At 40.9% G+C, this 27544-nt stretch overlaps 1 protein-coding gene across 1 annotated transcript in view; it reads left to right on the top strand.

Annotated features, from left to right (window-relative positions):
• Window positions 1-688: 688 nt before the first annotated feature.
• Window positions 689-27544, top strand: part of ANKRD26 (ankyrin repeat domain containing 26) — a 52220-nt gene continuing 25364 nt past the window's right edge. Inside the window, exons 1-18 of the mRNA XM_052669375.1 lie at window positions 689-981; window positions 3772-3886; window positions 4127-4300; window positions 4424-4530; window positions 4944-5081; window positions 5847-5995; window positions 8827-8877; window positions 8961-8994; window positions 9075-9144; window positions 10315-10375; window positions 10743-11722; window positions 12425-12596; window positions 14183-14244; window positions 21218-21320; window positions 22902-22930; window positions 23029-23092; window positions 23182-23226; window positions 26101-26183. Coding sequence (XP_052525335.1) covers window positions 779-981; window positions 3772-3886; window positions 4127-4300; window positions 4424-4530; window positions 4944-5081; window positions 5847-5995; window positions 8827-8877; window positions 8961-8994; window positions 9075-9144; window positions 10315-10375; window positions 10743-11722; window positions 12425-12596; window positions 14183-14244; window positions 21218-21320; window positions 22902-22930; window positions 23029-23092; window positions 23182-23226; window positions 26101-26183 — 2640 coding nt within the window. The 5' untranslated portion in view covers window positions 689-778. The remainder of the gene's footprint in view (window positions 982-3771; window positions 3887-4126; window positions 4301-4423; window positions 4531-4943; window positions 5082-5846; window positions 5996-8826; window positions 8878-8960; window positions 8995-9074; window positions 9145-10314; window positions 10376-10742; window positions 11723-12424; window positions 12597-14182; window positions 14245-21217; window positions 21321-22901; window positions 22931-23028; window positions 23093-23181; window positions 23227-26100; window positions 26184-27544) is intronic.

Here is a 27544-nt window from a genome sequence, read left to right as displayed (position 1 = left end):
CAAAAGAATGAATAGTTTCTATTGTACCCTTAAGTTTATATCCACAAGCCCTGTAAGTAAATCTCAGCACAGCTTGCCAACAAAGTTAAAAAGAGCCTATGATAACTACTTGCTCCTGGAAAGAGCAGTAAGGTGGCATTCTGTGTTGTTACCTTTTAAATAAAATCCTGCAATTCTTCTAACGCATCTGGAAGAAAGTAAATACACCCAGCTAAAAACACATCTTGCTCATCATTTCTCCATTAAATGATTAAGGAGATGCTCTCAAAATAACTCTCTCTCAAAATCACAGAAGTTAGGTTTTGCAAACTGGATTTGTTTGGCAGTGGCTTCAACAAAAAGTTTTTTTCTTTTTCTTAAGTATTTTTTTTAGCTCTTTAGAAGAAAGATCAAGCCATCTCTTCATTTTTCAGAACTGAGATGCAAGCAGCAGTTCCTAAACATAGGAAAAACTCGTGCTTTGACATCTCTATTAAATAAAACCCACAGGGAAGCCAAGAATTAACCCTGCAGACACACGGACCGTTATCCCTGCTGTTATTTCAGCAGCGCCAGGCAACAGCACCGCGACGCAACGTTGCTAGGCGCGTCCTGACGCTACAGAGTCTGCGCATGCGCACGCTCTCCTGCGCTCCGCAGCGGACGCCCTCCTAGCATCGCTGTGGCTCCGCCTCCCGCTGCGCATGCGCGGGGCTCCCGGCTCTGGCAAAGGGTCTGGGGTTGCTTTCCCGTCTGTGGGTGGCCTTGCATGCAGTGCGCGGGGCTCTCCTGAGACGACATGAAGAAGATATTTAGCTTCAGGAAGAAGAAGGAAAATCCGCCGCCGCCCGGCGGCGCCGCCTCGCCGTGCCCCGCCGGTGCATACGAACTCCGCCATAAGGAGCTGGGCAAGCTGCACCGTGCGGCCGCTACCGGAGACCTGGCCCAGGTGCGGCAGAGGCTGAAGAAGCACGGCGTCGACGAGCGCGACAAGGAGCAGCGGTAAGGGCTGCGGGCCTGGCCGGGGATCCCCGCTGCCTCACCGGGGCACGTAGATCTGCCGTTAGCGGGGTCCGCGCTTGGCTGGCACGGACAGCAACGGCCGCTGCGATGTGCCCTAGCTGAGAGCTCTCTTGGGGGACTGCTGGGCCGGGGCAGCGACAAGGCTGGGGGTTTCCTGAAGGCTTTCTTGCTTGCGAAGCTGATGGTGGTTCCTTCAGGTTGTCGTATTTCCCGGTGCTCGGTGTGAACGGCTTTGGGATGGTGAGGGACTCCTGCATAGTTGTGTTGGTTGTGGTTGTGTTACCCATCCGAACTCTTTGCAGTACACTACTAACACTACGTGCTGCTCAGCTCTCAGATAATCATCAACAGGCTTCTCTGCAGAAATGATCTTGCACATTCACTTGGGAATTTCTCAGTGGGGACAGTCACCCTCGAATGACTGCTCTGTTGCTGCTGTAACTTGTTCCATATCTGTGGCAAGGCATGATGAGTTCCTTGAAGTTCTGCCTGTTTTTTCATCTTGTCTTGCTCCAGTTTATAGAAGGGAGAGGAGGTTCTTTGCTACGTGCATGCCTGGTGTGAGATTAAGAAACTGTGGTTCAAATATTGGTCCAACCAGTTTATTACAAACCTTAATCAGAGAGATGGTGAGGGGGAGGACTGTAATGAATTAGGGTAATGGGGAAAGGAAGAAGGGCAATAGAAAATATAGGAAAGAAGCAAGAGTCTTTATAGAAAGTAAGAGGGAGATAGTCACCGCCATGGATCCACTGTGATTCATAGTTCAGTCACTGATCTTCAGTAGTAGTGGGTTGTTGGGCATTGTTGTTCTGTTGACGATGACTTTTCAGTGGCAGTACCAACTTATTTATAAGTCCAAAGTGGTACAAATCCAAAGTGGTTGAGCCATCTGTCCTTGGAGTGGCAGCTTCTGGCTCTGGGATCTCAGCAGAAATCCTTTGTTTCCATCTTCCAGGCCTTGCCAGAAGATAAGAGGGAGCAGGGATGCCCACCTGCGTCCTGTTTTTCACAGGATACGATGGCATCATTCCCCACTTTTCCTATACCAAGCTGGAGCTATTTAGTCACAGGCCAGATCTTCCACCAGTAAACACTCCTGTGCACTCCCTTGTGGAAGCAAGCAGCTCTGGAGGAATGTGTTGTGGTGTACACAAAGTGATGTCACACAGTAGCACCCATTACTTGCCTCCTCAATAAATCAGTTAGAATCTTATCACAAGAATTACCTCAGGAAGAAAGCTTTGAGCCAAAAACAAAAAAAAAAAAAAAAAAAAACAAAGGATTCTCACACATCCTCATCTTCTCTGCCTTGAAGGAAGCTGGTCTTTTGGAGGAGGCTCCTTGGCCCACCAGTGGTGGGATCTGTTAAGACAAGAGGGAGCAGCCTCAGGTTGCACCAGGGGAAGTTCAGGTTGGATATTAGGATAAATTTTCTCCAGAAGAGTGGCTGTGCATTGGAACAGGCTGCCCAGGGTGGTGGTGGAGTCACCATCCCTGGAGGTGTTCAGGAAACATGTAGATGTGGTACTAAGGGACATGGATTAGTACGCAACATTGGTCATAGGTGGACAGTTGGACTGGATATCTTGGAGGTCTTTTCCAACCATAATGATTCTATGAGAAATGGCTGTGTTTCTGAATCACGTCACTGCATTTGCACAGCTCTCCGTTTCCATTCCCATGAGCTGTTGTGCTCCTGTCTGTCAACGAGGTACCTCAACAGGTGTTTTGTTGTAAGGTTACTTGAAGTTTCCAAAATGCAGGGAAGGGATCTATCCATGGTGATGCACTTTAAAAAAGAAAACATAACAAAAAAACTCCCTATAGATGCCTGAGGAATTGCAGGATTTTATTGTGTGACCTTTGAGGGAGAAAGATCCTGATGCTTTCTAGCTCAACCCCTGCTTTGTTGGAGCAGGTGTCCCGCAGAGCAGCAGGAACTGTGCCTTCTGCACATAGCCAAGCCTGTGCTGCTCTGTCCTGTGATTAGGAGAGAAATGCCTGCAGGTACTGTTTGGGTGACTGTGGCTTTGGATACAAGCATGCTGGTTAATTGGCATCAGACCCTTAGCAGTTCCGTAGTTTGAAAAAGCCTCTTTCTTTCTGTCTTTTGTAGTGGAAACACAGCTATTCCTCCCTGAAGAGGACTTCCTCTGTGATATCCTATTTATATCGTAGTTAGAAGCATGAGAAATGTCGCGTATTACTTTCTTGTACCCGGGACAGCAGTGTTCTGCTGTCTGCTCTGCCAGATGTTGCCAGATGTTTGGTGCAAAAGTGCTCTACTAGTTGCAGTAATAACCAAACTAGCGCGTGATTTTTTTTTTTCTAAAGAACTCATGTCTTGCATCTGTGGTACAATTGTAGTGTGTGAATGATCCTGGGAGAACCTAGAGGTTTACACGCATGCCACCATAGACCTCAGATTCCCAAGCTTTAGTCTCTCTCATTGTACCATGAGCACATTTCTATCAGAGGCTGCAAGCAGTGCCTTGACACAGAAATCTTTGTGAAAGTTCGGTTTTACCGTGGAGGAAATGTTGTCTCATTAAGCAAATGCAGTGGATGGTTATTCCTCTCCAGCCTCAGGGTTTGGGTATACAGCTGTTGTTACTGGTAATGGATTAAGCTTGTTTGTTTGTTCATTTTATTATGTTTATTTTGGGAGGTAATTGGGATGGAGAAATGAAATTTGGCGTATCCATGTACCACAGAGTGAAATGATTTATTTAGCTGTCAGTTTCAATTTACACGTTTAATTTTTAGGACACCACTGCATCTTGCTTGTGCAAATGGACATGCGGATGTCGTTACGTTTCTAGTAGAAAACAAGTGTAAGCTAGATCTTTTTGACAGTGATAACAGATCACCACTGATGAAGGTAAGTAGAACATGTTATGCTGCTGCAAGTAGGAATTATTGACTATGTATTAAATGATGGATGCCTTTCTAGATTCTTTACAAAAGTCTGTGTAGAAACATGCAAGCTATAATTGATGTGGGCTAGGTGTATGCTAGCTTTTATGCTTTTATATTCCAGGAATGGGAAGTTGTAGTAGCTGTGACACAGTGAAGTATGACTGCTGGAAATTTTACCTTTTTTTGTGTGTGTTGTTTCCAGGCAGTGCAATGCCAGCAAGAAAAATGTGTGGTAATCCTGCTAGAGCACGGTGCTGATCCAAACCTGGCAGATGCTAGCGGCAACACTGCCCTTCACCTGGCTGCTGTATCTCCTAACGCATTTCTAGCAGGGATGTTAATTGAGCACAGTGCCCGTATTGAAGCTCAGAATAAGGTACATTTTGAGATGTGTTGTGGAGAAAAAAATGTTCTTTCAAAAAGGTGCATTGATATTTTTATTGAAGATTTTTTGTTTGTTTCGTTTTATTTTTAACTTGAATCATTTCTGTCCTTTCAGGATGGATGTACTCCCCTTACTCTCGCTATCTCTGAACATCGTGATGAGATGGTAGAGCTCCTCCTTAAAAAAGGAGCTGATGTTCATGCTCGAGATCTGTGTGAGAGGTGAGGAGATGGTCTAAACTCTGCAGGTTATCTTACTTGTCTTCAGTTTAGACTGATGAGAGGGATGTGAATGAGCATTGCAGTAGAAAGACACGGAGAAGAGTTTTTGCAGATCTCAGCTTAGCTTGTGTAATTCATTATTGCATGTTGTCTGCATTGAGAACTGCAAGAAAACATTGTTTATGGTAGCCACTGTGTCAGGCAAGTTCCCACTGTGCCAGCAACCTTACTGCTATGCCATAGAGAGTTTTTCAAATTGATGTGTAGTTTGTATGCAAGTGTTGTTAATGTATAAGCTGCTTCTTCTGTTCATAAAGTGATTTTGTTTTCCTTTGAGTGAGCAAATGGGAATTAAAATAATTACAATGTCTGACTAAAATTGTATATTTTGTCTTCTATTTTGGATGCTGCAGAACCCCACTTATGACTGCTGCGTCCGGTGGGGAGCTAAAGTTGGTAAAAATCCTTCTTCACTATGGTGCTGATCTTTCCCATAAAGACACTAATGGATGGACAGCTGAGGATTATGCTATTATTCATGGATATGCTAGGTAAACTTTTAAATTTATTGCCAGGTTTTCAGTTATCAGTGTTCAGTTTTGACCTTTTTGGTAACAGCACTAAGATTTAACGGTGTGTTGAGACCTATCTTGAAGATGTGTTCATTGGCATCTTCTCATGTACACTGTCTGTGTGTCTGGTGTCAATTTGAAAGTTGATGAAAGCTTCTGCTCAAAATTCTCTGTAAGATTTTAAGTGTTTGTTGCTAAGCTCATGTCTGCCTAGTATACCTAGCATATGCTATTAAAATGTAGCCCACAGACACAGAGGTTCAACTTGAAAAACTGAAAAGTTTGTAAACTCTCTCAAAACAGACCCATTGTTATTACTGTCTTCAATTTCACTGACCAGGAGCCACCTACGTTTTGTTTCAGAGGAGATCTAGCTGTTATCTCTTTTATTAAATTACTAAGCAGTTTTACTAGTGCTACATATAAGCATTTTACCTGTGGGTGTTCATTCATAAGAGTGCTTGTATTTGTAAAAACTGGACTGCAAGAGGGTACCAGGCAGTACCCTTAACTTAATAACTTAATAGATCTGGAGGTACATCTGAAGAATAGATGTGTGTGGAGTATTTGAGTATGTTACAGTCATGCAATAAATAGAGTATGTTACCCTTAGTGAATATACAAATTGTTTTGGCTATGGGTATGTCTAGGATGGATAAGATGAAGCTCTTCTTATTCCATTAAGTGTTGTATACAGCTAAGGGATTATTTTCCCAAATGCGTTTCTTCTTTTTCTATCTACAGTCTTAGTAAACAACTGGCAGAATATGCAGACTGGGAGAACACAGGGAAAGCTTCTGCAGGTGCTTCCCGAGGCACCCGAGTGCCGATGACTCCTCACAAGGCAGGAGCTGCTGGCTTTACATTGGGTGCACCTGCTGTGAACAGAGAAGGTAGGATACCTAACTGTGGTAGAGCTAATGGGAAAAATTATGCTGGCCTCTTCCTTAAGTTGGTTTGTATCTTTTAAGTTTACTGTGCTCAGTATGGACTTCAGTGGAAGCACCAGGTGGACTGTCACAAGAAGTGTTACAAATGTGCTTGCTTGCTGCTACTTTGCAGTGCATCTCAACAGGCTTTGAGGACAGTTGTGACTTGTGTGCATTACATCCATCTGCTCATACACTTGTCACCTTCAGCCCACCAAGTTGCCCATTTATTTAAGTTTTCCGTTTAGCAAGGGGGAGGGGGGAAGACAAGGAACAAACTAGGTTAGAACAAACTGGCCTTGTTTTTTGGGTGTGCAATTTTACTGAGAGATGCTCATTCAAATTGTTATTCAGAAGAATCCAATTGTAAAAGCTGTAGTTTCATCCCAAATGGTTTTGTCTTCTATAGCAGTGAAGCAGCAGATTAATTGCAAGAAGATACATGTTTTGTTGATTACCACTGGATTTCTGTCACTTTGTTTAGTTTCATCTGTACTAACCTCCTTTTAGAGTCATATAATTTCTCACTTTCAGTTACAATTGCTTTTGTTTATGCTGTGGGACATTAATAAAAATTATCTTGGAAAGGTAACTTCATTAGCATTAATAGTGCATCTTCTTGAACATGGTTAGATTTCTAAAAAAAAATTTCTTCAACTTCAGTTAGTTTTATTTAAGAAAAAGAAAAGGACTTTGTGATCCAGAAAACTGTTACATTTTCTCACTGCCTTGTAATTAAAAGAAAGAATGAATTTGGAAAATCCAGGCAGTGATTATAAGCTAACATTGCCCTAAGGGAATCTTAGAAAATTGCTACTTAATATGAATGAAATTGTTTGCCTTGCAATTTACATTTCAGGCTCTAACATAGGAGGATTTGTTCATTCCTTATTTTTTAAGGAATTTTATTGTGTCAGAATCACGTATCAGATGGGCAGCAGACTGTTCAAACGCAATTCATTCCTTCTTTATTATAAAGCATTGAAAAATATGAACAAAGAATACATGGCATATTTTTTTCTTCCCGGACTTATCAGAGATGGAAGAATAGATTTTAGATACTTAGATATTGCCTTTGACTTAAGAGCAGTTGCTTTGAACTACACAGTGGTTGGAAAAGTTTCTTCGTAGATTTTGGGGAAACACTGAAGGAACTGTACACTGGTATGTGCTGCAGTGGCTAAAAGTACTGTAACTGTAGACATACTAGAAGGTTTTGAAGTTCTGTTTTCTTGTTTTTCAGTGGGGCTTGATACAGTTGGTTTAATCATTGAAATACTGTTTTCACCCAAATTGCACTCAGTTGCTACCTTCTGTGCATGTAGACAGTTGCTCTGGTACCCCATTGTAAGGACTAGCAGGCCTGGGTTATTTTAAAATACATGACTTGAAGGATCCTTCTTCTGAGAACAGGGTAGATTTAGACTAGAAATTTTTTACTGTGAGGGTGGTGAGAGACTGGCACAGGTTGCCCAGAAAGGTTGTGAATGCTCCCTCCCTGGAAGCATTCAAGGCCAGTCTGGGTGGGGCTTTGAGCAACCTGGTCTAGAGGGAGGTGACCCTGCTTATAGCAGGGGGTTGGAACGAGGTGATCTTAAAGATCCTTTCCAACCTAAACCGTTCTATGATTCCCCTTGTGCTCATTCTCTTAAAGATGACACCAGCAGAGGAGTGGGAGGGCACAGCGAGAAAGTTTAGTAGTGTAGTAGAAACAGTATTGCAGTTAACTCTGCAGTCTCTGGCTTGCATTCACACCCTGCATCACGAGAGTCATTTTAATACACCACAGTAACAGTCTTCAAAGTGGCCTTTAGAGGGGAAGCCAGGATGCTGAGACAGAGACCAGAGAAATACCCACTTTGGAATTCTTTTCCCTTTCCCTTTTTCTTCTCTTTAGCTTTTCTCTGTTATTTTTCTGCAATTTAAAATTTTGACTTATTCTTTCTGCTACTTCTGTACTTTCTAATTAGAAGAGAAGATTGTGAAGAATGTTGAACAGGTCAGCATTTTTTAACAATCCGCAGATCCCTCCGCCCTGCTGGTCACGGAACTGGGCCGGACCAGCCCATAAACCGTTGATAGTTTGCTCATGATTATTTGGTGTCAGAACATGAACCTTTGTATTAATCACAGACAAACTGGCTTCCAGAACATACTGAATGACCGACCTCTTAGATTTTAAGTAGGAATTTATTTTTGAGAAAAATAATAGCTGTGCAATTCTTATTTCTAGTATGTCTACAGTGACAGTATTTTTAATCACTGCAGCACACAGTAGAGCATTGTTCCTTCAGTTTTTCCCCAAGTCACTAGAGAAATTGTCTCAGCATTATAAAGCTCTTACAGAAGTGAATCAGCACTCCTGTGTGATTTATATATCCTGAGGTCAGGTGAAACTTTTCCTATATTCCCTCTTAAGGAAATGGAGAAAAGCCAGAAGGAATGAGAAACCCTTTAACTGTTTCTTAAGCTTATGTTTCTGGCAGTAGCCGTTTTTCCACATCATTGTGTGTATATGTGATAAAATCAATAGAATTAGGACAACCTTCTGCTCCAGGGAAATGTAACAGCTTTGTTGTGAAAGAATTTGATGTAGAGTTAGTGTTCCACAGCTTCTCATTTGAAACACAGATGTGTATGTGTACGCAAATGCATGTCATAGTCACAGTGTATTCTCCCAGTGCTGTAGCTTTGTCTGTATGCTTTTTGTGTTTTCCAAACTTCTGAGATTCTGCATGTATTCTGATGTCATTCTTTCATCTGTCCTTTCCATGCCTTTCCCTTAATGGATGTAGGAATGCAGCAGTCTTCTAAGCAGACACCAAGAACAGGAGAATGGAGGAAAGGTATTCTGCACAGTAGTATTTTAAATACCAAACATGTCTTGTGATGCACAAATACTTACTTGCAATTACTTATATTTGAACAGCAATAGATGACTTTTCCCATGGAGACTCAATAAGGTGAGGCTTTTAAAAATACTAAACACTTACTTGAGGAATTATTTGAGAGAACCAGTATTTATTTTGCTTTGTTTTTGAAGTTCTGAAAAAGAGGGCAGTAATGACACTTGGCATACTTCTGAGGAAGAAGAACTGGATTTTACACCCAAGGTACGGTGCCTTTATAAGAGAATGGTTGTGTAAAATAAGTGATTTGAAGGTAATTTTCTCTGTTAGAAAGAAGCTGCTTTTCCAGCCAATTCATTCTTTATTGTCCTAAAAGGAGTCATTTGCCAACATTTATTCTGCTATGAGTTTTTTTTATGCAGTAGATTTATGGTTTGGGGCAAAGGAGCAGTAGATACTAAGATGAACTACCATGTTGTATTAGTTGTTCATTCAATGAGATTTGCAAATCCTAGGAGTTGATGAGTTAGTAAATAACCTATTCTGTTTTCTTTCTAACTTTGCTATTGTTTCCCCTAATTTATGTGATAGAATTTATGTGATTCTAACTGATAATGAGAAAGAACATTTATTTATCAAAATCTAGTGAAATTGTTCGTTGCCTGGTTTGCTTTCCTTCCTCACTAGGTTGCTTGAGTTATTCAAATAAGTATTTTTTCTTTTTTCCTTCTTCTGTGAGATGGCATTCCATGCTTGTATATAATCTCACACTGCATGATTTTCTTCATTTTTTGAATAGTTGGATTTTACTCTTTATAAGCTCCATGTGCTTATCCTACTGTTTTTATGAATGTTCTGAAGGATTGCCAATTTTTTTAGTGATGTCTGGAGTATTTAGTATGTTGCACTGGGATTCTGCAGTGGTTAGGAATTTTGGTTTGGTAGCTCAGCATGCTCTGTAATGTTGGAGATGCAAAGATGTGTACTTTAAATATTGTTCCATTTTCTTGCACTGATTTAAGGGGAATTAATGCATATTTCTAGCCTTATTTTGATGTTTGCTGATCTTACACTAGGTGGAGTTACATTAACTAATTTAGGAACTTTAATAGATATTTGAGTTGTGGACACTTACAAGTAGGTAGCCAGACTCTACAATCCCAAGTGTAGTTGTATTTTACCTATGGATTAAAAAACTTTTTTTATAATTGTTATGCATCTACAGATAGTTGTGAATAGTCACTGACTTGTACGCAAGAGGAATGTTTGTGTAATTAAAATTGAAGGATCTAGCAAGCACCTAAGTCCTCTCAAAAGGGGACAGCCTGGTTGTATTTACTGTTCAAGATTTGATGTAAGTAAGGGATGTGTTTAAAAACAAACAAACAACAATAGATCAAATAATTCTTTTTAAATTTATTTTTTTATTTACAGAAGCCACAGAAGCCAAACTTGACAATGTTATTGAATGTTTCCCAGAAGTTCAGCAATGTAGGTAAGTTATTTGGAAAAGACTTCATGATACAATGACATACAAAAGTAAGCTTGCTAAGTAATCTCATCTGGGTTTTGTTTGTTTGTGTTTGTTTTTCACTTGGCTACAGTAATTGAGGAAAATAGTGTTACAAGAACAGAGCACGTGGTCATTTCAGAGTAAAATAAGTCAGATGATAAAAATGAAGATACTGAGTCCCCTCCTAAGCCTTTGTGTCTTATTTGTCCTTCCCCTATCCTGCCATTACCTGGCTTTTCCATACAGTCCCAGATGACTCCTCTCCTTTGTTTTAAATGGATAAAATGCCTGTTGCTATTTATATAACCCATTTGATTCATATTCCTTTTTCCTTTTCTCATGCTTTAAGGTGGTGGTGATGGTTCTAGAATTAAAAGTCCTAAGTCACAGAAGAAAAGCCTTACACAAAAAAAAACAACAGATGCAAACCTGAACAGAGGAAAATGTGGAAAGTTGTTGAATGAAGATGTCTCAGATTCAAGCAGCCTTGAGGAAGATGAATTGGAAGAAGAGGAGGAAGAGGAGGAAGATGAAAATGATGATGGAGATGACGATGAGGAGTGTGAAGAAGAAGAAGAGGAAGATCTTACTCAAAATGAAAAGGAGGAAGGAGATCTGGAAGATGAAGAAACTCAATCTAATGACGTAATGGAAGAGGAGCAGATAGGTAAAATAGAACCTAAAGAAGAAATTAATCAGAAATTGGGGTATCTTAGTAGTGTTAAGAGTGAAGGGGATGCACAGTGTGGAGCTGGAAGTGTCTCCACTGATTATCAGGAAATATGTAAAAAAATCGATGAAAAGATGGAGGGATCTGTTGACAGTCCTGTGTCTTTTATAGATGTGCAAGAGAATATAACAGCCATGTCTCCAAAGCGAATGAATAATGAAGTATCTTACGAGTCAGCACCAAAACAACCTATTATTCAAAATGTAAATAATTTGCAAGATAAACAAGAAAGCTGCAAGAAGAAAAGCATAATGCAGAAGATATTTCACAGAAATACAGCCTCCTCTTCTGCAGACTCTGAAATGACAGTCTTGAAAAAAGGGATACCTCAGCCCCTCTCAAAAATTGGTGGTGATCTTCAGGAGAAGTTAAGTTTCAGCGATGTCCTCAAAAGTATTAGTAGTTCTTCGTCAACAAGGGGAAGTATAAAGCTTGAAAATCAAAGACTAAGCTCTGTCACGGATGATGAAGATACTGAAGAAGAGCAGTATAAACAAGTAGATATTAAATTGCATAAAGCACAGAAACAAGAAAGTGAAAACCTGCGTCTAGGTCGATGTACGGAAAATCTAAGTACAGCATTTTCCTCAAGCACAGAAGTAAGTGTGGAGGGATGATTCAATTGCAAGGGTTTATGAAGGGTAATAAGAGTAAGTAACAGTAAACTGTATTCCTGTTAATGCTTACCATGTATCTACATTTCTATCATCATATTTTGATACTAAAGATATCTTAATTGTAGCCAAAGTCATTTCTGAAATTTAAGAGTAGTATCAGACATTATTTTCAATATTTTCAATGTGTTATTTCTGAGTTTTTGAAGGAGAAAGACATGAAACTTCATTCTTTCTGGAATCTGTGGACTTTCTATTACATAAAACTGAGAGATGGATAATTTCTGTTAAAAGTTGCTGCCATTTAGTAGAATTCATGGGGGTAATGACTGCAACTTAGGAAAGGAAAGGAAGTTTTGAATGCAATTGAGGGCAGGAAGCTAGTGAAACTGTGAGCTAAGTAGGCAGAAAGAAGGAATGACTTCTGAATAACACAGATGGAAGTGGAATTAGACCGCCACAAGGAAGTGCTTCTCAGGGCCTTTGCATAACCAGGAATAAGTTTAGAACGTGAGGCATTGCTGTTCCATCGTGCGGATTCCCAGTGAAAACTTGAAGGCCTTTAGAAACCTTGTTGCGCTTTGCTTCATTTTCTTACTGGTGGAAAGTGTGTTCCAAGTTGTTCATGTGTGGTGAAGAAGATACTGGTTTCTGTTCTTCCCAGCTGTTCTTGTCCATCTCTTTTAGGAAGAGTTGGCTCTTCCTAAAGTGGCACTTCCTAAGTGGGAACAAGAGAAAGAACAGGAGAAGGAAGATGCTGGTGGGAAGCTGCAAACTACAGTTTGTGATGAAGCGAAAAGTTCTGTTTGTGGTAATAAGCATCAAGTCCACAACAAAGAAGACGCTGCTAACAAGAAAAGTGAGTTTAATTAAATATTGATCCTGATTGTTCCTCTGTAAGTATTAATGTTCTGTAAAGGAAGTAAAATGATGATTAGCCTTGAAGATGATGAACTTTCGTGTTACCTGTGTACCCCAGTCTGCAGAAGGAGAGAAGGTTTGCAGCTTCTGTTCCTTTTTAGAGATCACAACTAGTGTTGCTGGATTCCAAATGATCATGTGTGAAGCAAGTTGCTTTCTTAATTTTGTTGCTGTGTTCTCCATGAAGTGATCTGAACAAAACCAGTAGGTAGTCTGGTTTGTCTTGTGTGTGACAGTAGTGTTTCCCTTTCTGGTAGATACTACCAGATTGAGAAGCTGTGTTTTTTTCAGGGCTTCAGCAAAGAGCACGCTTGAGTCAAACTGTGAGAAAACTCTTGCAGTGCTTCACCTTGTTCAGTTTTAAAATGTGGGAGGTCTCTTCCATGCTACTCCTTTGTGTGCTGGAGAGCATGAGCGGCTCAGAGAGAGTTGGGTGCTTGGGTACTCACCTCAGGGTCTCAGAGCAGGGGAAGATACTATTGTCGTTCTCTGTCTCCAGAGCATAGCTTGCTGCAGTAGATATTTTCAGAGCGTGTGTGGCTGTTGGTCAGATGCTGCAGAGAGAGTCTGGCAGAAGCATTGAGGGTACATGCTCTTCTCTCTTTGCACATTTTCCCCTAAGCATGCATTTGGCAAAGCATAGATAGTCAACAGACTCCCAGGCTGGAGTCGGCAGTTATGGTTTTCCAGAGTGGACACCATCACTACTGTGTGGCTCATTCCTGCACATTTTGCACGCGTTTCTGTGTGGGTGCATCCTGAGTTTGTTTTACGTTTCATATTATTTACACTTACAATTCTGTGATTCTGTGATACACAGTGGAGTAGCTTAGATTGGGGAAATGAATGTGGTCTTTTCTGGACGGGAGTTTGGTGAGAAGAGATTAAACTGTTAAGTGATAAGACGGAAAGTGCTTGTGTTTGTGTGGGCCAAGTGTTGGAACTGTGAGCTCCATTTTTCCATTTTCAAATGTCAGGCCTGAAGTGTCTGCCTTCTCAGAAGGTGCAGGGTAATGAGTCTTAGTCAGGTGTTGCATTTGCCTACAGCAGTCAGGGGAGATGTTGCTGGATAGCGCTAAGCAAGGAGCCGTGTGTGTTGGCAGTTTCCTCTTAGGGTGAGGGTATTTTGCATCTTGCTTTTATGGTACGTCTTGTACAGTGGAAAGTGATGGTAAATGCCAGATGATGGGGGTGTAGGTTAGAGGGAAGATGACTCAAGCTCTGCGTGTGCCGAAACTGAAGCACGCTGGAGTTTCTTCCTGAGCATTGTCTGAACATGAGGGACATGGCCATGTCAGCTGTCGTTCTTAGGCATCTTTTGCTGGAAAAGAGATAAAGAGGAGTGAAGAGAATGTGTGTCTATGATGTGTCTGGGTGTAAAGTTGTCCTTGAATGTAACTCATTTCTTGATTTGTCCTGTGCTGCAGAATTGTTACTCATCTTTCAGATCCTGTGTTTGACTGATAGAGAATAAAAGTGGAGTGCAGTAAATTCTCAGTGTCCCTCTTTGTCCATTCTTTGTAGGTGCCCTGCCAGTAGCAGGACCAGAGCAAGAGGAAGAGTCTGATTCTCCCTGGGATTCTGAGGTACTTTCTGTGAAACGTGCATCTCCCCCGTCTGGGGGAAAGTCTTATGAAAACTATGTGTGAGCTTGCCTTCAAATTCAGAGCCCTGCCCTCTATGTGGTTTATTTACCTCAGTTGCTGCTGCTCTGTGTCCGTAACTGGGGATCCTTGAAATACTTTGAGTGTAGGTTCTGTGTTCCGTTAGGTCAGGCTCCTTACAGGGGCCTCCTGGCTGCTGGCTTTTGAGTTGGGTTTTCTAGCTCATACAGCAGCACAGTTTATTGCTGCTTAAAAACGTAGGAGCTTTTCAAGGAGGCTTGTGTGAGAAGTAGCTTTCTTCCACTGTACGGCTCTGTTCTGCTGATCCAGTCAGAGTTACATGGATGCCCCTAGGGCGAGCAACCTAGACATTTAGATTCTTCTGTACAGAACCTCTGTCTTCTGTAGATAGACTTAATCCATTTTTCAAACTTGTGTTCAACACAGACACCAAGTGTGCTGGCTGTGTTTATCCATTCTGTCTGATGATTCACAAGATGAGAGTGAGCAGGGTCTGTAGCTAATTCCCCTCTAGCTGTTGTTGTGAGGGGAAAAAGACTCGTTCCCCACCCATTTCTTAGAAATACAAGATTTTGAAGGTAACCTGAATCTCAGTTAGCTTTGCCTTGTTAGCCTTTAATCAAGGCTAATCATGTTTGTTTGTTTTTTGCATCGTAGTGATGCTTTCACTTACCCCTGTGCCCCAGGAGCAGAAGCTCACATTGGAATGTCAGGCACAGATTTTCTGCAAATGCTGGATGGACACAGAGCTGCAGCTACTTCTCTGCAATCAACATCCTGATTTCCCGTGTTAATTTCTTTTGTGGCTATCCGGTTTTCCAGCCTTTATCAACATTACAGAATAGTTCAGATGAGTTGTGAGGATTTTTTGCCCTTTTATTGGAGATACATCAACCTTTCATTCATTTGATTAATTTCTGTTAAAAGTTGCTGCCATTTAGTAGAATTCATGGGGGTAATGACTGCAACTTAGGAAAGGAAAGGAAGTTTTGAATGCAATTGAGGGCAGGAAGCTAGTGAAACTGTGAGCTAAGTAGGCAGAAAGAAGGAATGACTTCTGAATAACACAGATGGAAGTGGAATTAGACTGCCACAAGGAAGTGCTTCTCAGGGCCTTTGCATAACCAGGGATGAAGTTTAGAACGTGAGGCATTGCTGTTCCATCGTGCGGATTCCCAGTGAAAACTTGAAGGCCTTTAGAAACCTTGTTGCGCTTTGCTTCATTTTCTTACTGGTGGAAAGTGTGTTCCAAGTTGTTCATGTGTGGTGAAGAAGATACTGGTTTCTGTTCTTCCCAGCTGTTCTTGTCCATCTCTTTTAGGAAGAGTTGGCTCTTCCTAAAGTGGCACTTCCTAAGTGGGAACAAGAGAAAGAACAGGAGAAGGAAGATGCTGGTGGGAAGCTGCAAACTACAGTTTGTGATGAAGCGAAAAGTTCTGTTTGTGGTAATAAGCATCAAGTCCACAACAAAGAAGACGCTGCTAACAAGAAAAGTGAGTTTAATTAAATATTGATCCTGATTGTTCCTCTGTAAGTATTAATCTTCTGTAAAGGAAGTAAAATGATGATTAGCCTTGAAGATGATGAACTTTCGTGTTACCTGTGTACCCCAGTCTGCAGTAGGAGAGAAGGTTTGCAGCTTCTGTTCCTTTTTAGAGATCACAACTTGTGTTGCTGGATTCCAAATGATCATGTGTGAAGCAAGTTGCTTTCTTAATTTTGTTGCTGTGTTCTCCATGAAGTGATCTGAACAAAACCAGTAGGTAGTCTGGTTTGTCTTGTGTGTGACAGTAGTGTTTCCCTTTCTGGTAGATACTACCAGATTGAGAAGCTGTGTTTTTTTCAGGGCTTCAGCAAAGAGCACGCTTGAGTCAAACTGTGAGAAAACTCTTGCAGTGCTTCACCTTGTTCAGTTTTAAAATGTGGGAGGTCTCTTCCATGCTACTCCTTTGTGTGCTGGAGAGCATGAGCGGCTCAGAGAGAGTTGGGTGCTTGGGTACTCACCTCAGGGTCTCAGAGCAGGGGAAGATACTATTGTCGTTCTCTGTCTCCAGAGCATAGCTTGCTGCAGTAGATATTTTCAGAGCGTGTGTGGCTGTTGGTCAGATGCTGCAGAGAGAGTCTGGCAGAAGCATTGAGGGTACATGCTCTTCTCTGCACATTTTCCCCTAAGCATGCATTTGGCAAAGCATAGATAGTCAACAGACTCCCAGGCTGGAGTCGGCAGTTATGGTTTTCCAGAGTGGACACCATCACTACTGTGTGGCTCATTCCTGCACATTTTGCACGCGTTTCTGTGTGGGTGCATCCTGAGTTTGTTTTACGTTTCATATTATTTACACTTACAATTCTGTGATTCTGTGATACACAGTGGAGTAGCTTAGATTGGGGAAATGAATGTGGTCTTTTCTGGACGGGAGTTTGGTGAGAAGAGATTAAACTGTTAAGTGATAAGACGGAAAGTGCTTGCGGTTGTCTGGGCCAAGTGTTGGAACTGTGTGCTCCATTTTTCCATTTTCAAATGTCAGGCCTGAAGTGTCTGCCTTCTCAGAAGGTGCAGGGTAATGAGTCTTAGTCAGGTGTTGCATTTGCCTACAGCAGTCAGGGGAGATGTTGCTGGATAGCGCTAAGCAAGGAGCCGTGTGTGTTGGCAGTTTCCTCTTAGGGTGAGGGTATTTTGCATCTTGCTTTTATGGTACGTCTTGTACAGTGGAAAGTGATGGTAAATGCCAGATGATGGGGGTGTAGGTTAGAGGGAAGATGACTCAAGCTCTGCGTGTGCCGAAACTGAAGCACGCTGGAGTTTCTTCCTGAGCATTGTCTGAACATGAGGGACATGGCCATGTCAGCTGTCGTTCTTAGGCATCTTTTGCTGGAAAAGAGATAAAGAGGAGTGAAGAGAATGTGTGTCTATGATGTGTCTGGGTGTAAAGTTGTCCTTGAATGTAACTCATTACTTGATTTGTCCCGTGCTGTAGAATTGTTACTCATCTTTCAGATCCTTTGTTTGACTGATGGAGGATAAAAGTGGAGTGCAGTAAATTCTCAGTGTCTCTCTTTGTCCTTTCTTTGTAGGTGCCCTGCCAGTAGCAGGACCAGAGCAAGAGGAAGAGTCTGATTCTCCCTGGGATTCTGAGGTACTTTCTGTGAAACGTGCATCTCCCCCGTCTGGGGGAAAGTCGTATGAAAACTATGTGTGAGCTTGCCTTCAAATTCAGAGCCCTGCCCTCTATGTGGTTTATTTACCTCAGTTGCTGCTGCTCTGTGTCTGTAACTGGGGATCCTTGAAATACTTTGAGTGTAGGTTCTGTGTTCCGTTAGGTCAGGCTCCTTACAGGGGCCTCCTGGCTGCTGGCTTTTGAGTTGGGTTTTCTAGCTCATACAGCAGCACAGTTTATTGCTGCTTAAAAACGTAGGAGCTTCTCTAGGATGCTTGTGTGAGAAGTAGCTTTCTTCCACTGTACGGCTCTGTTCTGCTGATCCAGTCAGAGTTACATGGATGCCCCTAGGGCGAGCAACCTAGACATTTAGATTCTTCTGTACAGAACCTCTGTCTTCTGTAGATAGACTTAATCCATTTTTCAAACTTGTGTTCAACACAGACACCAAGTGTGCTGGCTGTGTTTATCCATTCTGTCTGATGATTCACAAGATGAGAGTGAGCAGGGTCTGTAGCTAATTCCCCTCTAGCTGTTGTTGTGAGGGGAAAAAGACTCGTTCCCCACCCATTTCTTAGAAATACAAGATTTTGAAGGTAACCTGAATCTCAGTTAGCTTTGCTTTGTTAGCCTTTAATCAAAGCAAATCATGTTTGTTTGTTTGTTTTTTGCATCGTAGTGATGCTTTCACTTACCCCTGTGCCCCAGGAGCAGAAGCTCACATTGGAATGTCAGGCACAGATTTTCTGCAAATACTGGATGGACACAGAGCTGCAGCTACTTCTCTGCAATCAACATCCTGATTTCCCGTGTTAATTTCTTTTGTGGCTATCCGGTTTTCCAGCCTTTATCAACATTACAGAATAGTTCAGATGAGTTGTGAGGATTTTTTGCCCTTTTATTGGAGATACATCAACCTTTCATTCATTTGATTAATTTCTGTTAAAAGTTGCTGCCATTTAGTAGAATTCATGGGGGTAATGACTGCAACTTAGGAAAGGAAAGGAAGTTTTGAATGCAATTGAGGGCAGGAAGCTAGTGAAACTGTGAGCTAAGTAGGCAGAAAGAAGGAATGACTTCTGAATAACACAGATGGAAGTGGAATTAGACTGCCACAAGGAAGTGCTTCTCAGGGCCTTTGCATAACCAGGGATGAAGTTTAGAACGTGAGGCATTGCTGTTCCATCGTGCGGATTCCCAGTGAAAACTTGAAGGCCTTTAGAAACCTTGTTGCGCTTTGCTTCATTTTCTTACTGGTGGAAAGTGTGTTCCAAGTTGTTCATGTGTGGTGAAGAAGATACTGGTTTCTGTTCTTCCCAGCTGTTCTTGTCCATCTCTTTTAGGAAGAGTTGGCTCTTCCTAAAGTGGCACTTCCTAAGTGGGAACAAGAGAAAGAACAGGAGAAGGAAGATGCTGGTGGGAAGCTGCAAACTACAGTTTGTGATGAAGCGAAAAGTTCTGTTTGTGGTAATAAGCATCAAGTCCACAACAAAGAAGATGCTGCTAACAAGAAAAGTGAGTTTAATTAAATATTGATCCTGATTGTTCCTCTGTAAGTATTAATGCTCTGTAAAGGAAGTAAAATGATGATTAGCCTTGAAGATGATGAACTTTCGTGTTACCTGTGTACCCCAGTCTGCAGTAGGAGAGAAGGTTTGCAGCTTCTGTTCCTTTTTAGAGATCACAACTTGTGTTGCTGGATTCCAAATGATCATGTGTGAAGCAAGTTGCTTTCTTAATTTTGTTGCTGTGTTCTCCATGAAGTGATCTGAACAAAACCAGTAGGTAGTCTGGTTTGTCTTGTGTGTGACAGTAGTGTTTCCCTTTCTGGTAGATACTACCAGATTGAGAAGCTGTGTTTTTTTCAGGGCTTCAGCAAAGAGCACGCTTGAGTCAAACTGTGAGAAAACTCTTGCAGTGCTTCACCTTGTTCAGTTTTAAAATGTGGGAGGTCTCTTCCATGCTACTCCTTTGTGTGCTGGAGAGCATGAGCGGCTCAGAGAGAGTTGGGTGCTTGGGTACTCACCTCAGGGTCTCAGAGCAGGGGAAGATACTATTGTCGTTCTCTGTCTCCAGAGCATAGCTTGCTGCAGTAGATATTTTCAGAGCGTGTGTGGCTGTTGGTCAGATGCTGCAGAGAGAGTCTGGCAGAAGCACTGAGGGTACATGCTCTTCTCTCTTTGCACATTTTCCCCTAAGCATGCATTTGGCAAAGCATAGATGGTCAACAGACTCCCAGGCTGGAGTCGGCAGTTATGGTTTTCCAGAGTGGACACCATCACTACTGTGTGGCTCATTCCTGCACATTTTGCACGCGTTTCTGTGTGGGTGCATCCTGAGTTTGTTTTACGTTTCATATTATTTACACTTACAATTCTGTGATTCTGTGATACACAGTGGAGTAGCTTAGATTGGAGCAATGAATGTGGTCTTTTCTGGACGGGAGTTTGGTGAGAAGAGATTAAACTGTTAAGTGATAAGACGGAAAGTGCTTGTGTTTGTGTGGGCCAAGTGTTGGAACTGTGAGCTCCATTTTTCCATTTTCAAATGTCAGGCCTGAAGTGTCTGCCTTCTCAGAAGGTGCAGGGTAATGAGTCTTAGTCAGGTGTTGCATTTGCCTACAGCAGTCAGGGGAGATGTTGCTGGATAGCGCTAAGCAAGGAGCCGTGTGTGTTGGCAGTTTCCTCTTAGGGTGAGGGTATTTTGCATCTTGCTTTTATGGTACGTCTTGTACAGTGGAAAGTGATGGTAAATGCCAGATGATGGGGGTGTAGGCTAGAGGGAAATGACTCAAGCTCTGCATGTGCCGAAACTGAAGCACGCTGGAGTTTCTTCCAGAGCATTGTCTGAACATGAGGGACATGGCCATGTCAGCTGTCGTTCTTAGGCATCTTTTGCTGGAAAAGAGATAAAGAGGAGTGAAGAGAATGTGTGTCTATGATGTGTCTGGGTGTAAAGTTGTCCTTGAATGTAACTCATTTCTTGATTTGTCCTGTGCTGTAGAATTGTTGCTCATCTTTCAGATCCTGTGTTTGACTGATGGGGAATAGAGGTGGAGTGCAGTAAATTCTCAGTGTCCCTCTTTGTCCATTCTTTGTAGGTGCCCTGCCAGTAGCAGGACCAGAGCAAGAGGAAGAGTCTGATTCTCCCTGGGATTCTGAGGTACTTTCTGTGAAACGTGCATCTCCCCCGTCTGGGGGAAAGTCGTATGAATACTATATGTGAGCTTGCCTTCAAATTCAGAGCCCTGCCCTCTATGTGGTTTATTTACCTCAGTTGCTGCTGCTCTGTGTCCGTAAGTGGGGATCCTTGAAATAGCTAGCTTTTGTTGTGAGGGGAAAAAGACTCATTCCCCACTCCTTTCTTAGAAATACAATATTTTGAAGGTAACCTGGATCTCAGTTAGCTTTGCCTGGTTAGCCTTTAATCAAGGCAAATCTTGTTTGTTTGTTTTTTGCATCGTAGTGATGCTTTCACTTACCCCTGTGCCCCAGGAGCAGAAGCTCACATTGGAATGTCAGGCACAAATTTGCTGCAAATGTTGGATGGACACAGAGCTGCAGCTACTTCTCTGCAATCAACATCCTGATTTCCCATGTTAATTTCTTTTGTGGCTATCCGGTTTTCCAGCCTTTATCAACATTACAGAATTGTTCAGATGAGTTGTGAGGATTTTTTTGCCCTTTTATTGGAGATACATCAACCTTTCATTCATTTGATTAAAAAAAAAAAAAAAAAAATTGTACTAGTTCTCATGCATATGTTCTGTTGTACAGACGTATTCTGGAAGTCCAGGGAAAGTATCACCTGTTGTGGTGCTCCCACCTGCTGTTGAACACGGAATATGCTTGCAGAGTATTTCAAGGAAGCACAACAATGGTAACTTTCTCATAGATTGGATTTGTCTCTGTTTACAGACAAGTGAACTTTTTCCAGTGTTTGCCTTAGGAGCCCTGTTGTGCTGTGGTTATGTGCTACTGCAATGAAGAAGTGTTTGGGTATTGTTAATTAACACCAGCTAACTCTTCACTTGCTAGCCTGTTTGATTAGTCAGGGAAGTTCTTGTGTTCATTATGTGTGTTTTTTTGGACATGTATGTTATTTGGTTGTTTTGTTTTTTTTTGCTTTAACTTGTTGCTTAATGTGGTAAGAGTGGTATCTAGTTTAAGATTTACCTGTTTGAGGATTCAGTCATTCCTGTATAATCAGCAGAAGAAAAATATCATCTGGTTAAGCTTTTATTTTTTTCTTTTTTCCGTAGCTTTATTTTTTATAGGTTTCTGTTGTGCTTTGAGTAGGAACTAAAATGTGAGGACAAATTTAGGTTTTGTTGCTGAGGGTTTCTGCCTGCAGGTTGTGGCATTTGCCTTGTGACCATCCTGATTGAGAAGGGGAGTTTTGCTATTGGAATAAAGCTTTTATCTTTTTAAAAATGATTTGGAAATCCAGCTTATAGTATGGATATAATGTCCAAAAAGGCTAATCCAAATTCAGTTTAGTAAGATGGAACCAGATCTTTTTTTCAAGCTTCTGGGAGCTCTAAATCAACTTACTCTCATGGAAGTCTGCTTCATATGATTCTGTTAAGTTTGAAATCAATATGGAAAGGGGGAAGAGCTGATTGTAATAATCTTTCTAAGGTATTTCCATGTTACTTCAGTACACTATGTGTACTAAAATAAAATCTTGGTGGTTTTTTTATTAATATTTTTGTAATGTGAGACTTCTTCTCTGGAACCTTTCCTAGAAGCATTTTCTATACTTGTTTCAGAGGACTCAAACTATAAGATGACTGCAGCACAGAATTCAAGAAATACATGGGCAGTAGGTTGTGTGAGTTTGGAAATAAAATTGGACACAAAACTTCAAAAATATTTGGAATAATGCACATGTGCATTACAACCAACCAACATTTGTATCATTTATTTCTCTGCAAGCTAAACCAGAGTGATCAGTTGAGAACCAGCTTAGTTTTACCTCATTGAATGACATTTGTATGAGATTTTTGTGTCTGTACCCTTGCTCTCTGTAAAGCTGTTAATGAGAAAGCAGCCTCAACATTGAGCACTAGTGGAATAGAAGTAGTCCTAGTGCTGCTGGATTCTTTTATGATTGTTCATAGAGCTTTCTGCACTAATTAATCCTTTTAGAAAGCAGAATTCAGCTTCCAAAAAGAATAAAATATTTTAACCTTGTTTTGTTAACAGGCATGACTTAATGCTTCACAGGAATTGTTGTCATTCTGTGATTTAACATTTTTAATAAAAGATGCATGATGGGAATTACTCTGCATTTCTTGCATACTGCTGTGAATTCTCTGTGATAAGATAATTGAATATTAGGTGTTGCACTCTCAATGAAGTAAAGTATCCAGCCAACAATTGCAGAACCTACTGATGTTGCACAGAGTAAAAGGTATCTTCAATTAAATAAAATAGCGCTTTCATTTTTCACCTGCAGGCTTTTCAGAGAAATCCGGTGATTTGCAGGTAAATGATTTTCTTTTCAGTCTACTTGTCCTGCTTGCTAAAGTATATGTAGTTACTTTGAATTTATCTTCTTTTGTTCACTGGATTGTCTTTCATAGTTGAAGGTTTCTGCAGTTTTAGAGAGGAATGAAACACCTTCAAAAAAAGAAAGGAGGAAATCAGGTAATGGTGACTTTGGTATTCCGAGTTTAACTTCAGAATCTTTCTGGAGAAGCACATTTAACTAAGCATTTGATTCATTTGTTTTGCAGATCTACAGGAGGAATTGAGTTTAGAAGATGTAGACAATATTGAAGGTATTTTTAAAAGGTTTTTTTTGTCATGTTCCTTTGTGGGCACACACATTATACTTGTAAATTCCTACTATTAATGTTTGCTATGTTATTTCAGCATAAGATTTAATGAAATATGCCTCCATCTGTGAGTGCTTTTTCCTCTAGTCCTCTATTCAGTGCTTGTAAAAACCTTTCTACAGCATAAGCTTCTTCCATCTGCTATCATCACCCCTTGTCAGGAAGTCTTCAAATTTACTTTTCTTCCTGTTTCTGAATATACCAGTTTCTAGAGGAGCAATAGGAAGTATGTCCTATGTCTGGTTCCAGGCAAGGGATCTGCAAACTAAGCTGTCCAGGAACTGCAGGTGGGACAGTAAGAGTGATTGCCAGGCTTATGCTGCACTTAGCATGAGTGATTATTTACCTGACTTTTCTCTACCTCTCTGACAGTTGTTTTAAAACATGTAATATATATTCTCTCCTGAAGCCCCTCCTCTCGTTTTGGTGAAACTGACCACTGAATTTAGAGCTAGGGGAAGAATGTAGGGAAGAAAGTTTAAGTGGGAGGTAATGAATGGAAGTACGTTGACAGGAATTCCTTTTTGTTGGGAAACAAGGATAAAAGTGAAGCAGCTAGATCATACACTATATATATATATGGGAGAGAGGATATATAACCTTAATGGGTTTTTAGTTTCTTCATTCTGATGTGTATGAATTTAAGTGTTTGTTAGCAAGATGCAAAACAGTTCCCTATTCAGGTCTTAGAATTTCTACAATGAGCCCCTGAAAATACAAATCAGGTGAAAACCTATATAAGCAAGCATATGAAGTAGATGATTAGAAAAAATTCAAAAAACTATTACAACTTCTAAGTATGGAATGGAAATTGTTCCAAGCTGTTTGACATCCTTGTCTTAGGAAAAAAGGTACTGTTTCTTTTGACAACAATAGAGGTTAAACTTGCCTCCTGAAAAAATGTGTGTGTGTGTGTGTGTGTGTGTGTGTGTGTGTGTGTGTATTTGCAATGCATAAAGAAAAGGAGGTTCTCTTCTGCAGTGATAGTATTTCTGTAAGATGCAGTAAGGATTGTTAGAATCATAGAATTATAGAATTGGATTGGAAACGACCTTTAAAGATCACCTAGTTCCAACCTCGCTGCTGTGGGTAACCTGTTCCAGTGCCTTGCCACCCTCATCAAGAATTTATTCCTTATCTAAACTGTCTTTCAGTTAAAACTGTTACTCTTTGCACTATCACTACAGGCCATAGTAAAAAGTCTTCCTTCATCTTTCTTATAAGCCCCATTAATTATTGAAAAGCCATAATATGGTCTCTGCAAAGTCTTTTATTTTCCAACACTGTCAGCTTTTCTTCATAGGAAAAGTGTTCCAGTTCTCAAATTATTCTTTGTGACCCTCCTCTGGACCTGCTCTAACCGGAGACTTTTGTGCTGGGGGCCCCAAAGCTGAACTCACTACTCCTGGTAGGGTTTTGGAAGAGTGGAGTAGGAAAGGGACAGTCATCTCTGTTGGCCTGCTGGCCATGCAGTGCCTCTTTTGTGGCCCCGGGTGCAATTGGCTTTCTGGACTGCAAGCATGCATTGGCAGCTTGTATCTAAGTTTTCATCCAGCATTATCCCCAAGTCCTTTTCCACAGGACAGCTCTTTGTCTGTTCATTGCCCAGTCTGAGCTGATGATTGCCCAATGCAGGTGCAGGACTTTTCACTTGGCCTTGTTGAACGTCATGAGACCTGTTTCTCTAGGCTGTCATTGTCCTTCTGAATGTCATCTCTTTTCACTAACATATCAGCTACACCACTTGGCACCACTTCCTTATGTACTAAACAATCCATCCATCATATTTCTCCAGTTTGGAGAGACAAGAATGTTATTTGAGCCCATGCAAAAAGTCTTAAATCAAGGAAGCTAACATCAGTTGCTGTTTCTTAATCTGTCACTGCAGTCACTCCATAATAGAAGGTTGGTTGGATCCTGGGAAGTACCTCCTTTTTTACCCTTTTTAAAAACAAGTGTGATGTTCCTCTTTTTACGGTCACTGAGGGTTTCACCTGACTGCCACAACTCTTTAAATATGGTGGATAGTGATTTTTGGCAACCTCATTTATCCATGATCTCGGAGGTCTTTTCCAATCTTTCTGATTCTATGATTCTGTGAGTCTTAGTTTTGTCTGTTTTATGCAGTAATGTGAAATGTAGTCCAATAATGGTCCAGGATGTTATAACATTGTAAAGTTGGGTAGGAAAATCAATCTTCTCATAGCTCATATTATGTCAGCATAGCGTTTCTTATATTTTCTGTTAATCCTTCCTTGTCTCTTTTTTTTTTTTCTCTCCATCTATGTGTAATCTTGAAGATCAGGTATTAAGAAGTATATGTGAAAGTTTCTCTGACTTTTGGGTTTGGGTTTCAGCAAGCTGTATTTCTTCTGCAGAGCATTGTGACTCCTGTGGTACATGTATTTCTAACTCTAAAAGGGTTAAATGAGACTCTTCTTCATACAAAATAAGGAGCAGTGAAAATAGCTAGAGGAATCTAGCCAGTTACAGTATAGCATACAGTGTGTCATTGTATATAAATATATTTCTACATATACATAAACCATTTGAGATCATGAAAGGTGTATTTGTGACCACTTGTACTGATTTTCATCAAACTTGTGCGTGAAAGGGAAAATGCCTTGAGAAAGGGTAGTTCACAGAGATGCATCTTTAAACTGTGTTATATTATCTTCAAATCATAAATCATACACTTGAGAGATTGTGTTAGTTTGTGTTATTTTCTCATAAATGCAACAACTCAGAATGTACTGTAGGTATAAATAAGTCGTAATAAGTCATGTTCATTATAAAGAAGGAATTTCTTCACTGTAGGTGAGTGCTCAGAACATATCTTTCTTGTGTCATCAGCTGAAAAAGAGACGGTCAAGGATGCCATTGAAAACTGTGGAAGGCAGGTATGTGAAAGCAAATATTATATCTGAATTGGTAAACTGTATTATGTGTTAATGTAAAAGAAAGCTTACCAGTCAGTAAATGGTTCTGAGAAAAGAGTATTGTACATGAAGTTTGTATCATTTGAAGTTAGATACTGTCTTCTTACGGTTGTGTAAAATGCTTCCCGTTGTGATGGATACTTGACCTTGTCCTGCTATGTTTCCAGCTGGTTTGCTTAAACATTGACCTCTGTTTTTCCTTGTGTGCAATGCTGATAAAAAGTGCAGTCATGTGGTGGGGTTTTTTTTCCTATGCAAAATACATATTCAATTAGGAGCAAGATTTTTCTATGATGTGATTATTTATTTGACAAAACATGCCAGATTTTCTTCTTTGTAAGAGAAAGATTAAGCAAAAACTTGAAATATGATGATCTGTCAATGCATTCTCTGCCTCTGCAAAATATGTTCTTGTCTGATCAAGTTAATAAGTGTTTGCAAATATATTTTTTGGAGACCATTGTAGAGGAATATAAACCAGATATCCTGTTTGTACTGGGCATACAGGACTGGGTAGGGGTCTCCAGTGAGCGTCTGGAGTCTTCTGTAATACCTCAAGGGACAGTGGAGTAAGAAATAATATCCATCAGACATCCAAGGCACCATGGAAGAGGGATGTGATTAATTTCAGCAGATAGGGAACAGGCCTTAAGTGTTGGAAGGTGATAGCAGATGTGCAGAGTGAATGGAGCTTGGGAGTGGAGTGGCTGAGAGAGGTGGTGACTGAGATACTCCTCTGCATTGTGAAAGATTTTTGTGGAGTTAAGATGTGGAAGGAGAAAAGGGCCTGTATAACCAGAGTAAGAAGATCAGTGGTTGTGGTCCCTTGGGACGCCAAGGTGGCAGGCCTTATTCAGAAGGGAACACAAACCAAGGATAATGTTGCAGGGACTGAGGCGCACAGTACAAGCAGTCAGCACCAGAGAGGAGCCAGAGATATGAGGAGGCTCGGTAGTTTTGATAGATGTCTTGGTTCATGATTTTGGGCTGAGGGCAGCAGTGAACAGGTTTTCCTAGTAAATATTTGTCTTGGGAGCTTGGAATGTAATTTAATAATTTTGACTCTGGGGAGCATAAATGATTGTAATGTAATCAATCCCTTGTGGTGGATAGTAAAAAGCTTGTTATGATCACTCACACTGTGTTAACTCAACTAGCAGGGGATTATAAAGTGCCAGTCAGTAGAAAGTGATGGAGGATGGGAAAACTTGGGCAGTTGTGTTTTATGTTGTTCTTGATTGTTGGTTTCTTTTGATTTTTTTTTTTATTTTTTTTTTTTAATTTTTATTTTTTAAGTACTAAAACATGAACTGCATAGTGAC

The sequence above is a fragment of the Tympanuchus pallidicinctus genome, unplaced genomic scaffold, assembly GCF_026119805.1.
Source record: "Tympanuchus pallidicinctus isolate F22 unplaced genomic scaffold, pur_lepc_1.0 scaffold8, whole genome shotgun sequence".
Lineage (NCBI taxonomy): Eukaryota > Metazoa > Chordata > Aves > Galliformes > Phasianidae > Tympanuchus > Tympanuchus pallidicinctus.
This window is presented reverse-complemented; position numbering and strand designations above follow the sequence as displayed.